At 46.2% G+C, this 15,332-nt stretch overlaps 1 protein-coding gene across 1 annotated transcript in view; it reads left to right on the top strand.

Moving 5' to 3' along the window:
• The window catches only part of LOC116810838 (E3 ubiquitin-protein ligase RNF216), a 105,428-nt gene that overhangs the window by 65,204 nt on the left and 24,892 nt on the right, over nt 1-15,332 (top strand). Inside the window, exon 6 of the mRNA XM_032755825.2 lies at nt 7,402-7,499. Coding sequence (XP_032611716.1) covers nt 7,402-7,499 — 98 coding nt within the window. The remainder of the gene's footprint in view (nt 1-7,401; nt 7,500-15,332) is intronic.

Here is a 15,332-nt window from a genome sequence, read left to right as displayed (position 1 = left end):
CACACCTTGTTTCAGGAAGTAAGCTGTACCCTTATTTATGGAGGACTGTTGAGGAAATCTAAGCAAGAATCAAATCCAGACTCTGAGCCTATTCCCCTAGAAGTTATTTACTTGGGCTTAGTTTAGAAAGGGGGTGCTGCAAGGTCCTACAACCCCAGGAAACCATCCCTTTAACAATAGCAGCCACAAGAATCTTTTGAAATGTCAACCAGATGATTGCATTTCCCACCTGGTCAGCCTGGCTTTACAAACTCCTCCCTATAGCCTCAGTCCTGCTGGGTGACCATGGTCCATTCTCCACTCTCCCCCACTGGGCTCCAGCCATACTAACTTTCTCAGCATGAGACAGACCCTCTCCTGCCCTGAGGCCTTCACCCTTGCTCTTCCCTCTGTACCCATACCTGTCTGACTCCTCCTTTAGGACTCAGCTTAAATGTCGCATCGTCTGACGGGCTCTTCTGGCCCCTAGTCTCGGTTAGTATCTGTGTTTTTCAGTAAAACATAAGCGTCATGAAGATAGAAACTGAGCCTAATTTGTTTATTGCTGTATCTCCAGTGTCTCATACAAATGACAGAAATTCAGCAAATATTGGAAGAGCACATAAGTGAGTGAATAAGTAAGCTGGTCTGGAACTAAACTCACCTCTGCCTCCCACCCTCACTCAGATCTTACTCTGCACCACTTGATCTAAGTTCATGTTTCCGCCAATCTCGCTAGTGTCCCACATCAGAAACCTAGGAGTCTTTCTAGGCTTCTCTCTCACCCTCATCTCTTTCATAGACTCTTCCAGTTGCTTCTCAACCATCTTTCAGTCTTTGGTCTCAAGCTCACTAATTAATGGAAGTATTCTGAAACATAACTCCGACACACTGCTGCACTCTCCAGGCCTCCTCCATGGCCCTTCAGTATTGAGAGCGGCAGATGTACAATTTTATTGCTCACCGTATCAGAAAAATTGTGCAGAGGACACCCCCAGCTCGTGTTTATTTGTACGTTACATGTGTGCTACTGTTGTAACATAACATTGCAAAACATACACAGATACAGAAAATTTAAAAGGGCATAATGAAATAAATCATACTTTAAAATATACTGCTTTATTCAAGTCAGTTAAAAAAAAATTTTTGTGGCCAGGCACCATGGCTCAAGCCTGTAATCCTAGCACTTTGGGAGGCCAAGGTGGGCGGATCACGAGGTCAGGAGTTCGAGACCATCCTGGCCAACATAGTGAAACCCTGTCTCTACTAAAAATACAAAAAAATTAGCAGGGCGTGGTGGCGGGCGCCTGTAGTCCCAGCTACTCGGGAGGCTGAGGCAGGAGAAAGGCATGAACCTGGGAGGCGGAGCTTGCAGTGAGCTGAGATGGTGCCACTGCACTCCAGCCTGGGGGACAGAGCCAGACTCTGTCTCTCTCTGTCACCCAGACTGGAGTGCAGTAGCTTGATCATAGCTCACTGCAACCTCCACCTCCCAGGCTCAAGAAATCCTCCCACCTCAGCCTCCCAAGTAGCTGAGACTACAGGCACATACCACCACAGCCAGCTATATTTTTGTATTTTTTGTAGAGATGGGGTCTCACTATGTTGCCCAGGCTGGTCTCAAACTCCTGGGCTTAAGTGATCTGCCCACATCGGTTTCCCAGAGTGCTGAGACTACAGTCATGAGCCACTGTGTCCGGCCCAAAATAATTTTATTTAATGAGATGAAAACTTTTTGTGCTTATTAAAATAGGAATCTTTTGAACTATGTTTCATTGTTGAAATGTTTGGTTTGAGCATCTGGTTCTGAGGTTCAGATACTTGGCTTTAATGGCTGTCATTGCTGGAAAAGCGTTTCACTAAGATGTAGATCCCAGTAGAAGAAGCACTTTATTGGTTGCATGGAGGTTCTGATTACTCATGGCACTTACTATAGTCAGTCCCATGAAAATGTCAGCTCCTCAAAGAATTCTTGTCTGACTCACCTCTTTCTCCTCTGCACGCACATGCATGCTCCCCTGCCGTGTGTGCGCGCACGTTACACTGAACTCCCATTATGCTGTGCTTGATTTGCCCCAATATGTAACTCTCAGTAGAATGTACTCCTTGAGGGCAAGGACCAAGCCTTATTCGGCTGATATGTGCATTCTTGACCTAGGAAAAATAGAGGTTCTTGGATTCCCTTAGTGAAAGGAAAGAAAGTCCACTGAATCTTCCTGAGCTTTGACTTCGCTGAATTTTATTGATTCTCAGGAGTTCCAGCATAAACCCCTGAGATTTAAAGGGTTCCGTCTTAAAATCAGTGTCTTTCTGGACCTTCTGTATGTCATTTGGGCCTATGGGTGGGGAGGACCAGCATCTTTGACAACTAGAAGGCACAGATGGCCTGGAAGCCCACGGTCCTGTGGTCCCTGGCTGAGCATTGGCTGGAGTGCAATGGCGCGATTTCAGCTCACCACAACCACTACCTCCTGGGTTCAAGCTGTTCTCCTGCCTCAGCCTCCTGAGTAGCTGGGATTACAGGCATGCACCACCATGCCCAGCTAATTTTGTGTTTTTAGTAGAGATGGGGTTTCTCCCTGTTGGTCAGGCTGGTCTCGAACTCCCGACCTCAGGTGATCCGCCTGCCTCAGCCTCCCAAAGTGCTGGGATTACAGGTGTGAGCCACTGCACCTGGCCCATTCTCAGCATTTTTTGAGGTGACAGAACAGAGAGCTGAAATTTCTGAAGCTACTTCTGGATTGGTCACAGCCTAATGCCCTGTGGCATGTCAGTGACTTCTCTCCCCTAGAGAGTGAGTTGACAGATTTCACTGGAGGAACCATTTAAAAGTAAGGGAGCAGTTTGTACTTTGTTCTGCTTCTGAGACAAGGCTGGATGGAAGTCAGCAACTGAAATCTAGCACGCATGGGGACAGATGCCTTCCAGGTGGCTTTGCAAGGAAGGCAAGGAAACAAACACAGAACCCGGTGACTTTGGCCTGTGGGCTCAGATTTTCTTTTGGATTCTTTGCCAACAGACCCAAAGGTCTCAAGATTATTATCACTTGCTGGGCTTGGAGGAGGTGATGGCCGGATACATTTGTCTACTGGTTCTTGAGAAAGCTATGTTTATGTGAAGAAATTTCAGCTCCCATCATGATAGGGTCATCTGGAATTGAATTTAATCTTCTGCTTTATTCATTAATCATTATTTAGGCAGCAGAAAATGAATAAAGGAAGATGGAAGTCGCTTTCTTTGTATTGCAAAGTGAAGACCTCATGAACAGTCAAAACACTTTAATGTATTTTGAGGACAAAAGGGCATCATAAACTTAACCAGCAACCTCCCTGATGACATGAAGAACATGGCCTGGCGGCTACTTGTTAACAAACTACCCAACATGCGTGCTCCTTCCCCACTGAGAGGGCGGGAGCTGCCTGCCTGCTTATTGTATTTGGGATGATGGTGAACTCCGCAGTTTCCCCTGATCGGAAAGGCACAAGGTGATAGAAAGTGTGGTCCCGTGCGATGGCCATGATACCTGTTCTTCATGTTTTGAGGTTACTTGTCAAAGTGTACTTTGCCTTCCAAAATGGTCCTTTCGGGCTTTCTTGTAAACCACAGATTGAAGAATATGGTTATCATGTTAAACATGCAAGAGTCTGGGCGCAGTGGCTCATGCCTGTAATTCCAGCACTTTGTTTGTTTGTGACTGAATCTTGCTCTGCCACCCAGGCTGGAGTGCAGTGGCACAATCTCAGCTCACTGCAACCTCCACCTCCTGGGTTCAAGCAATTCTCCTGTCTCAGCTTACAGAGTAGCTGGGATTACAGAAGCCCGCCTCCATGCCCGGCTAATTTTTGTATTTTTAGTAGAGATGGGGTTTCACCATGTTACCCAGGCTGGTCTCGAACTCCTGACCTTAGATAATCCGCTCCCCTCGGCCTTCCAAAGTGCTGGGATTACAGGCATGATCACTGGTAGTCTCAGCTACCCAGGAGGCTGAGGTGGGAGATCGCTTGAGCCCAGGAGATGGAGGTTGCAGTAAGATCACACTACAGCACTCCAGCCTGGGTGACAGAGTGAGACCCTGGCTCAAAAAAAAAAAAAAAAAAAGAAACATTCAAGAGCGTTTCTTCGTAATATGCGTAAGCATTTGTTGAGTTTAGGAGCAAAGCCTAGCTGTGCCTGAGAGGAGAGAATTACAATTTAGTAAAATTTACACTATTTAGAAGAGAGAGTACATTTTAAAGACACCATACAGAGAGAGCTCCAAATGTTAAACTCCCCAGCCTGGTGTTTGCTTGCCTTATTTTAATTGTGGGTTTTGTATCTAGCTACGTAGTCTTGTCTTTCCCCCCCCCCCTTTTTTTGAGATAGAGTCTTGCTCTGTTGCCCAGGCTGGAGTGCAGTGGCGCAATCTCTGCTCACTGCAACCTCCGCCTCCCAGGTTCAAGCAATTCTGCTGCCTCAGCCTCACAGGGATTGCCTCAGCTGGGATTACAGGCATGTGCCACCACGCCTGGCTCATTTTTGTATTTTTAGTGGAGATGGGGTTTCTCCATGTTGGCCAGACTGGTCTCGAACTCCTGACCTCAGGTGATCCCTCCGCCTCAGCCTTCCAAAGTGCTACACAGTCTTTTCAAAAGACGCTTCAGATATGTTCTCCGGGGCCCTTGGGCCCTTCAGTAAGAAGCGCCCTGGCTGAAAACCCACACGTTCACCTACAGAAGAAGCACTGTGACGTAGAGGGTGAGCAGAGCAGAGGACCTCACAGTGGCCCTCACACACACCTGGCTCCAGCTTGGCCAGGTCATTTTGCCCTGGTGGGCCTGTGCCTCACCTCAAAAATGCGGTTTCTTCCTTTATGAGGAAGACCCATGAATTAATAACAGAATTGCCAGGAATGCTAAAAACTATCTAAATGCCATGTATTGTTTTCAAGCTGTTACTCTTGGGAGGGGCTGGGTTGGCATTGTTTTAGAGGTTAGGAGCTAAACATCAGCTCATCTATTCTCCAGCTGTTGTTTGTCCTCCAGCTTCCTGCAATAGTCAGGCACAGGGTCTTATAAAAATGGGTTTGTGCCGCTGTATGTTTTGGTGGGTAATAGTTAGACACACTAATATATATCACCTTTGTTTACTGAATGGGATATAGGTGGGGGACCAGAGCATATCCGCGTCCCTCGGAAGCAGGCGTTTAAATGTAGTATGTCCCGTCAGCTCCTCACTGCCCCACCCACCCCAGCCAATTGATTGAGCTTTTTTTTTTTTTTTTTTTTTTTAGATGGCGTCTGGCTCTATGGCCCAGGCTAAAGTGCAGTGGTGCCATCTCTGCCCACTGCAACCTCCACCTGCCAGGTTCAAGTGATTCTCCTGCCTCAGCCTCCCAAGTAGCTGGGATTACAGTCACCAGCTACCACACCCAACTAATTTTTGTATTTTTATTAGAGATGGGATTTCGCCATGTTAGCCAGGCTGGTCTCGAACTTCTGACCTCAAATGATTTGCCTGCCTTGGCCTCCCAAAGTGCTGGGATTACAGGTGTGAGCCACCATGCCCACCCTGATTGAGCCCTTTTACGACATCCCACCAGAAGGGTCAGGTTCTCAGCTCCCTCAGCAATCTGTTCCATTTTTCTCCCTTTTTAAATTCTTTTTATTAGATAGTACACATATAGTATAAAATTCAGAATGTATAAAAGGGCCAGGCACGGCGACTCATCTCTACACCCACCAGTCTTACTTCCTCCCTTGCTCTCAAGTCAGTCCCCTTTTCTTCCTGTCTTTGCCCACCACCCTTGTCTGGGCCTTCATGGCCTCTCTCCTGAGTGGCTTTACTAGCTCCTGTCTTTTGCACGTTCACTCTTTCCTCCCTCCAATATTTTCCACCCAGAATGATTTTTTTTTTTTAAAGACACCTGATCGTGTTACTTCCGTGCTTGGCACCTTTTGGTGGCTTCCTAGTGCTCGTAGGATAAAGAACAAACTGCTCATCATGCCCTTCAAGGCCTCGCCTGGTCTGGTGCTTGCAGGCCTCTAGGGCCATGCTCACTGTCTGCAGTCCAGCCATAGGAACTGAACATGCCCGGCTTTGCCTGCTAGAGTCTTCTCTTGCTGTCCACTGTCTGGAGTGTTGATCTGTTTTCGCCGCCCTGTCTAATTATCATTGACTCGTCCTTTGGATCTCAGGCCTCACTTCCTCAAGCCTTCACTGTCTCCCCAGACTAGATCAGGGCCCCACTTAAAACTGAAAACACTATGTTTTCCTTCACTATAACCTATTAGGGTTATAATTTCCACTTAATGCCTGTGATCATTGGATTAACATTTTTTTAAATTCTTTTTTTTTTTTTTTTTTTTGAGATGGAGACTTGCTCTGTCGCCCAGGCTGGAGTGCAGTGGCGTGATCTCGGCTCACTGCAAGCTCCGCCTCCCAGGTTCACGCCGTTCTCCTGCCTCAGCCTCCCAAGTAGCTGGGTAGTCCCGCCACTGCGCCCAGCTAATTTTTTTTTGTATTTTTAGTAGAGATGGGGTTTCACCATGTTAGCCAGGATGGTCTCAATCTCTTGATCTCATGACCTCATGATCCACCCACCTCTGCCTCCCAAATTGCTGGAATTACAGGTGTGAGCCACCACGCCTGGCTCTTTAAATTATACTGATGTGGGATAGTTTCTGGCACATATGAAAGCATTTTATAAACTATGAAGGATCCTAGAATAAAGGTGGTGATTATTTAAGATGCATGTTTATATATGAAGTGAAACTTTTAAGGGTGACATCCATGCTGATGAGTGATGAGCAGCAGAGGAAAGTCTCCCTTAGGAGCCCCTGATGAACTGAAGTAGGCCATTCTTCAATCCAGTAGAAGCGCATTTTGGACGCCAGCTTGTGGGCACAGGGATTTTGCAGAGATTAACAAGATCCAAACAGGCCCTGCCAAGCAGCTCATGCTACTGTGTTTTAAAAACCCAAGATTACCCAAGATCCGTCTCCTTTGGTTTTTTCAGATGGCCCAGAGCATTTTAGAAAGCCTTAGCAAATTAGGTGATGGGAGCAACACTTCCTTTTGATCTAGGGAGAGAAATTTTTCCTTGTGCGTCCTTCTAATGATTCTTACCACTCCCCTCTCCTCCCCTAACTCGTTCTCTTTTTTTTAAGGGACAGCATCTCACTGTGTTGCCCAGGCTGGTCTCAAACTCCTGGCCTGCCGCAGCCTCCCAAAGTGCTGGTACTATAGGCATCAGCCACCTATCCCTACCACCTCTTAACCTCTTCTATTAAAAGATGTCTTTAGAAATATCCCCCCGAAAAGGAGAGGCATCCTCTGAGAGAATTCAAGCCAAGTAAAGCTCATTTCATATCCCTTTTGTTAAACAGGATCATCTGTGGTGTCCACTCACCAGGAGTTGTCTTTGTGTCTGTCCTTTATCCCCAGGAAACCTGTAGGAAGTGTCAGGGACTCTGGAAAGAACATAATGGCCTCACCTGTGAAGAGCTGGCTGAAAAAGACGACATCAAGTACCGTACCTCTATGTGAGTAACAGAATTCAGAGGGGCTATGGGCTGATTCTCAACTTCCCCGTTAACCTGCTTTTTGGCAGAGAGGGCATACTGTTGTGGGAAGAAAACGCTTGAGCCACCCCAGTCTGGAGTGATCTTGGGGAAGTAACCTAACCCTTGAGCCTCTGTTTCCTCATCTCTGCAGCCTCATGGAGTTATTTCAGAAGACAAATTAACATGTAAATACCTGGCACATGTGAATTCCATAAATGATGGTCCCCCTTTTCCTTATTTTCTAAATAAGCAAGTAACGTGTTTTAATTAACTTAGACTGCACTAGTGTTGCTTATGTCTGTGTTACAGGAAACTGTTGCCCTGAGACCTAAGTAGAATTGCCCACCTCCAGAATACAAAATGATACGCCTGTGATAGTAATAACTATTACTTGTATAGTATTATGTGGCTGAGCACGTTACAAATACTCACTTATTAAAATGCAGGCCAGGCGCAGTGGCTCACGCCTGTAATCCCAGCACTTCGGGAGGTCGAGGCTGGTGGATCATGAGGTCAGGAGATTGAGACCATCCTGGCCAACATGGTGAAACCCCATCTCTACTAAAAGTACAAAAATTAGCTGGGTGTGGTGGCGCTTGCCTGTAATCCCAGCTACTCGGGAGGCTGAGGCAGGATAATTAGTTGAACCCGGGAGGCGGAGGTTGCAGTGAGCCAAGATTGCGCCAGTACACTCCAGCCTGGCAACAGAGCGAGACTCCGTCTCAAAAAAAAAAAAAAGAAAAAAAATGCAATGACTGAAGTAATACTGAAATCTCTTTCTCTTCTCTCGTAACAATCTAGCCTTACCACTCAGCTGAGGGTGCATATCTATCTCCTGATGTTATTCAGAGATTGTCTCACAGCCAGGCATGGTAGCTCAGGCCTGTCTGTAATCCTGGCATTTTGGGAGGCCAAGGCAGGCGGATCGCTTGAGCTCACGAATTTGAGACCAGCCTGAGCTATATGATAAAACCTCATCTCTACAAAAAATAAAATTATCCAGGAGTGGTGGTCATGCACCTGTCGTCCCAGCTACTCGGGATGCTGAGGCAAGAGAATTGCTTGAACCAGGGAGGCAGAGGTTGCAGTGAGCCGAAATCGCACCACTGCACTACAGCCTGAATGACAGAGCGAGACTCCAACTCAAAAAAAAGAGAAGATTGTCTTAACTGCTTCACCCTTCCCTGAAGGTGGTATTCTCTTCTGCATGATTGTAACTAGATTGTGGCCACATTTACACTCAAACCCAGAGAAAGTGGGAAATAGACAAGTTGCCAAGCAGGCAGCTTTTCTTTATAAGTGATACAGGAATTATATACATATATCTTGCTTTTGCTCATACCGCATTGGTCTAGATTGTCACGTGGGCAAGGCAAGCACCGTATGTAGCCTGTAGTTGGGTGACTTTATGTCCAGTTTAAATATGAAGGATATGGAAGGAGTTTGGTACTCAGAAAATGAAGTGGGCAATGGCAATTTGGACAGTTTCCCAAGTATGCAGCACAGGTGGGTACCATTATTCTCCTCTTACAGATGAGGTGACTGAGGCCCATGTGATTTGCCCTTGGTTGTATGGTTAAGGACCTTGAGATGGGGAGGTTATCTGGATTATCCGAGTAGACCCAGTTTAATTATAAATCCTTAAAAGCAGAGAGCCCTTAGTATGGGAGGAAGAGTCAGACAAGCATGAGAAGGACTTGACCCCCCCTGTTGCTGGCTTTGAAGATGGATGAAGGTGGCCATGAGCCAAGGATTGAGGCAGTCTGGAGAAGTTGGGAAAACCCTCAGCTGACAGCCACCAAGAAAATAGAGACCCTGGTCCTACAACCTCAACTGAACTCTGCAGACAACCCAAATGAGCAACAAAGATACTCTCCTCAGGCCTCCAGGAGGGATTGCAGCCCTGTGATCAGGCATCTGGACTACTATAGGACTCAGTAGCAGGCTGCGAGATGTTTCTTGGAAGGAGAATTACTTACAAAGCACAGCCTTCATTCTGATTGTCCTGTCAGTTCCTGGCACTGGTTCCACTCAGCATCTTGGTCTGCCACACATAGCCCACCACTGGGTCCTATTTAAACCTGGCGGCCTTTTAGATCAGCAGTAAGTGGATAAGAGCAGAACATCCAAATGTGATATATGTTGATTCCAAAAATCAAAAACATTCTCCCAAATGTTGGGCTTCTTCGTTAGTGATAGAGGATGCTTCTGTCATGAGCCTAGCTTTGGAAGGAATATCATGATATACATGCCTGACCTCCAGACCACCAGAACGTCATAGAGATTACACATTCCTACATTCAAGGGATTTCTCTCTGACCTTCTGGCATTCATGTAGCATATTAATACATCCTACCATATCTGCTACTTCCTGTTCACCAGGTTCTATCTGCATGTCGTTCAAGTAGTAGAACGGTGTGTTATCCTATTGAGTGACAGATAATCAAGGTCCTCACTGGCTGCTGGTGTTCTCTGATTATCGAACAGACAGGAAAAGCATTTTCCAAATCAGTTGCAGCATACCAGTTGCCAGGGCTGTTTGTTCTGGTGAGAGATGACATCTAGAACAGCAGCCACATTTAGTCAGCATCTGTTGAGGCTTAGAGTAATACACTGTACTCCAAGTGCCATTCTTCTGTACAAGCCAAATGAGAAGTAAAAAGAGATGTGAGAGAATCATCGCTTCTGCATCTTAGAAGTCTTTGATGGTGGTGCTAGTCTTGAAGATGCCCAAAGGAATCTGGTGGTGGTTTTTTTTTTAGAGACAGGGTGCTCCAGGGGCTTCACCTTGCCTTTCCTTATCATATAGCCCCTCTGGGACCAAAGAGCCACAGAATCCTGCCAAATGTCAAAACTTTTTTTCTCGCCTTGAGACAGGGTCTTATTCTGTCATCCAGGCTGGAATACAATGGCACAATCACAGCTAACCTTAGCCTTGACCTCCCGAGCTTTAGTGATCCTCCCTCCCTTTCTTTCTGTCTTTTTTTTTTTCTTTTTTTTTCCTTTGGAGACAGAGTCTCCTCTGTCACTTAGGTTGGAGTGCCTCGGCTCACTGCAACCTCCGCCTCCCAGGTTCAAGCGATTCTCCTGCCTCAGCCTCCGGAGTAGCTGGGATTCCAGGCATCTGCCACCACGCCCAGCTAATTTTTGGATTTTTAGTAGAGACGGGGTTTTACTTTGTTGGCCATGGTTGGCCAAGCTGGTCTCAAACTCCTGACCTCAAGTGATCCCCCCGCCTCAGCCTCCCAAAGTACTGGCATTCCAGGCGTGAGCCACCGCACCCGTCCGGCCGTCGCTTTCTTATTTTTAAACTGCTGTAGTGTTTCAAGCAAATCCAAATCCCTGACAGCATGTCATTTCACCCATAAAACCTTTTTTTTCTTATGTAGCACTTACCTTTATGACCACTAACAAAACTAAAATTGAAATTTTAAGTCTTTGATACCTCATACCAAGTTCACAGTTCTGCTAATTATCTCAGATTAGGTTTACATGTGTACTGCAGTTAGTTTGTTCAGGTTAGGATCCAAATGAGATTCATTGCATTTGATAATTGGCCTGTAGATGTCTTCTAGAGTTGGCTGGTTTCTCGTGGTATCATTTAACTTGTTCTTCTGTCCCCTGTGTTTTCTTTTTTTTTTTTTTTTTTTTGAGATGGAGTCTCACTCTGTCACCCAGGCTGGAATGCAGTGGCCCTGTATCGGCTCACTGCAAGCTCTGCCTCCCAGGTTCACGCCGTTCTCTTGCCTCAGCCTCCCGAGTAGCTGGGACTACAAGTGCCCGCCACCATGCCTGGCTAATTTTTTTTTGTATTTTTAGTAGAGACGGGGTTTCACCGTGTTGACCAGGATGGTCTGGATCTCCTGACCTCGTGATCCGCCTGCTTGGCCTCCCAAAGTGCTGGGATTACAGGCGTGAGCCACCGCACCCGGCCTGTCTCCTGCGTTTTCTATAAATTAAAATTTAGATCTAACCAGGCACAGTGGCTCACGCCTGTAACCCCAGCACTTTGGGAGGCTGAGGCAGGCGGATCACCTGAGGTCGGGAGTTCGAGACCAGCCTGACCAACATGGAAAAACCCCTGTCTCTACTAAAAATACAAAATTAGCCAGGCGTGGGGGTGCATGCCTGTAATCCCAGCTACTCAGGAGGCTGAGGCAAGAGAATCACTTGAACCTGTTGGGCAGAGGTTGTGGTGAGCCGAGATCACACCATTGCACTCCAGCCTGAGCAAGAAGAGCAAAACTCCATCTCAAGAAAAAAAAAAGTAGATCTAAAGGCTTGATTAGGTTCTCACTCAAATGTTTTTGGTGAGAACATTTCACAGGTGGCTCTGTGCATCTCACATTACAAAACACCCAGAGCTGTGCAATGTCTGGGTGGCCCACCATGAAATACTTCTAAGCAAATGAATGTCATGGCCTAAGTTACATGATTTTGGTGGCTACAGGGCAAGTAGCTTTAAAGAAAGCAAGACTTGAATAAAGGAGAAAATTTAGAAGGCCATTACAGTAGTCTAAGCCACTCTATCATAGGGCTCCAAAATAGGTTTGTAGTCTTGTAAATGGAGAAGAGGGGATAAATTTAAGAAATATTTAAGATGTAAAATCAACAGGTCTTGGTAGCTGATAGATACGGGAAGTAAGAGGCGGAAGGAGTCTAGAATGATTCTCAGGCTTCTAGCATGGGTGATAAAACTATGTGAGCTAACCCAAAGAACCAGAAGTGGGAGAGATTAAGTATAGGAAAATGAATGGCTGCCACACCTGTAATCCCAGCACTTTGGGAGCCCAAGGCGGAAGGATTGCTTGAGCCCAGGAGTTCAAGACCAGCCTGGGCAACAAAGTGAGACCCTCTCTGTACAGAAAATCTAAAAATTAGCCAGGCATGGTGGCACGTGCCTGTAGTCCCAGCTACTTGGGAGGCTGAGGCAGGAGGATCCTTTGAACCCAAGAGTTCGAGGCTGCAGTGAGCCATGAATGTACAAGTGTACTCCAGCCTGGACAACAGAGCAAGACCCTATCTCAAAAAAAAAAAGAAAGAAAATGAAGGTTTCAGATGTGGACATGGCAAGTCAGCTGCATTATTCACCAAACTTTAGTTCTTCTCAAAAAATACACTCAAGGGAGTGACATTACAAAAAAATGACAGTGTAGGGAACTCCAAAAACTCCTATCTCCCAGCAAAGCAAGAATTAACCTGGCAAAAACTACCAGAGGCAACTTTTTACCTTTTTTTTTTTTCACCTTTCACAACTTTCTCAGGGCTGAAACAGCCTCCCAGTGGATTTTGTTGAAAGCATTTAGAGGCATATACCAGCTGCAGCTGCCTGAGGCAATGAGTAACACATGGGCAAGCCAAGACAGATCTAGAAGACTACGTACATGTCTAGGGCTCAACACATGCTCAGAAAAACCCAAGACCCTAGGCTTTCACCTCAGACTGAGCTTTAGGTTATGTATTAACAGGAACTCAAAAACTAAGAAAGTTATAGATGATCTGGCTGAGTCAACTCAGAGTACCCCAACTGCAAAGATCAGGATGGGAGGATTGGTTCTCTCATTTTTTTTTTTCTAGCATTGACCACTAAGCTAATACAACAGAGACTTCAGTGACCACACACAGCAAGGAATAGTCTTTACAAAAATAACTTTCTTTTTTTTTTTTTTTTTTTTTTTGAGACGAAGTCTCGCTCTGTCACCCAAGCTGGAGTGCAGTGGCGCGATCTCGGCTCACTGCAAGCTCCGCCTCCCAGGTTCACGCCATTCTCCTGCCTCAGCCTCTCTGAGTAGCTGGGACTACAGGCGCCCGCCACCACGCCCAGCTAATTTTTTTTTTTTTTTTTTGTATTTTTAGTAGAGACGGGATTTCACCGTGGTCTCGATCTCCTGACCTCGTGATCTGCCCGCCTCGGCCTCCGAAAGTGCTGGGGATTACAAGCGTGAGCCACCGCACCCGGCCAACTTTCGTTTTTTTTTTAGATGGAGTCTCCCTCTGTCGCCAGGCTGGAGTGCAGTGGTGCAGTCTTGGCTTACTGCAACCTCTGCCTCCCAGGTTCAAGCGATTCTCCTGCCTCAGCCTCCTGAGTGGCTGGGATTACAGATGTGTGCCACCACACCCAGCTAATTTTTTGTATTTTTAGTAGAGATGGGGTTTCACTGTGTTAGCCAGGATAGTCTCAATCTCTGGACCTCATGATCTGCCCACCTCTGCCTCCCAAAGTGCTGGGATTACAGGCGTGAGCACCTGGACCCCTTTTTTTTTCCTTTTTTTTTTTGTTTTGTTTTGTTTTGAGATGGAGTCTTGCCCTGTCACCCAGGCTGGAGTGCAGTGGCAATGGTGCAATCTCAGCTCACTGCAACCTCCGCCTCTGGGCTCAAGCGATTCTCATGCCTCAGCCTCCCGAGTAGCTGGGATTACAAGCATGCACCACCATGCCCGGCTAATTTACAAAAATAACTTAAAAGTCACTAAACAATCTCAAACCATTCAAAAAGCAACCTAATTTCTAGACTCTTCTCAGTATAATATTCAAAATACCCAGTTTTCAACAATAATTTATAAAGCAAACAGGAAAGCATGGCCTATTCACAGGGAAAAAAGTAGTTGATAGAAACCATCTCTGAGGACACACTGGGCATACTAGACAAATGCTTTGAATCAGCTGTCTTAAATATGCTCAGAAAGCCAGGTGAAGCCATGGGCAAAGAACTAAAAGAAACCAGGAGCACAGTGTATGAACAAGTAGAGAGTATAGATAGAAATTAAGAAACCAGCCAGGCGCAGTGGCTCACGCCTGTAATCCCAGCACTTTGGGAGGCCGAGGTGGGCAGATCACTTGAGGTCAGGAGTTCAAGACCAGCCTGGCCAACATGGTGAAACCCCGTCTCTACTAAAAACATAAAAATTAGCTGGGTGTGGTGGCGGGTGCCTGTAGTCCCAGCTACTTGGGAGGCTGAGGCAGGAGAATCATTTGAACCCGGGAGGTGGAGGTTGCAGTGAGCTGAGATTGCACCACTGCACACCAGCCTGGCGACAGAGCAAGACTCTGTTGCAAAAAAAAAAAAAAAAAGAATTAAGAAACCAACAGAAATGCTGTACCCCAAAATTACAATAGCTGAGATGAAAAATACACTAGAAGAATTCAGTAGCAGATTTGAGCAGGCAGAAGAATCAGAGATCTTGAAGATACGGCTGTTGAAATTATGCAATTGGAGGAGGAGCAGAAAGAAAAATGAATGAAGAAAAGTGAATAGAGCCTAAGGGACCTGTAGAACATCATCAGATGTACCAATATTCACATTAAGGGGAAGCCCAAAGAAGAGCAGAGCGCAAAATGAACAGAAAGAATATTGAAGAAATAATGGCTGAAAACTTCCCAAATCTGATGAAGAACAAGAATCTATACATCCAAGAGGCTGAATGAATTCCAAGTAGGATGAACTCAAAGAAGTCCACACCATGACACATCAGAGTCAAACTGTTCAAGGCCAAAGACATAGAAAATGTTGAAAGCAGTAAGATTTTCTAATCAGAAAATAGGCAAACAGGCCGGGCACAGTGGCTCACACCTGTAATCCCAGTACTTTGGGAGGCTGAGGCGGGTGGATCACGAGATCAGGAGTTCGAGATCAGCCTGGCCAATATGGTGAAACCCCGTCTCTACTAAAAATGCAAAAATTAGCCAGGTGTGGTGGCACGTGCCTGTAGTCACAGCTGCTCAGGAGGCTAAGGCTGGAGAATTGCTTGAATCCAGGAGGCGGAAGTTTTAGTGAGCTGAGATCGCACCACTGCACTCCATCCTGGGCAACA

The sequence above is a fragment of the Hylobates moloch genome, unplaced genomic scaffold (genome assembly GCF_009828535.3).
Source record: "Hylobates moloch isolate HMO894 unplaced genomic scaffold, HMol_V3 SCAFFOLD_1, whole genome shotgun sequence".
Classification (NCBI taxonomy): Eukaryota; Metazoa; Chordata; class Mammalia; order Primates; family Hylobatidae; genus Hylobates; species Hylobates moloch.
Note: the sequence above shows the minus strand (reverse complement) of the source record. Positions and strands in the feature narration are given on the sequence as shown.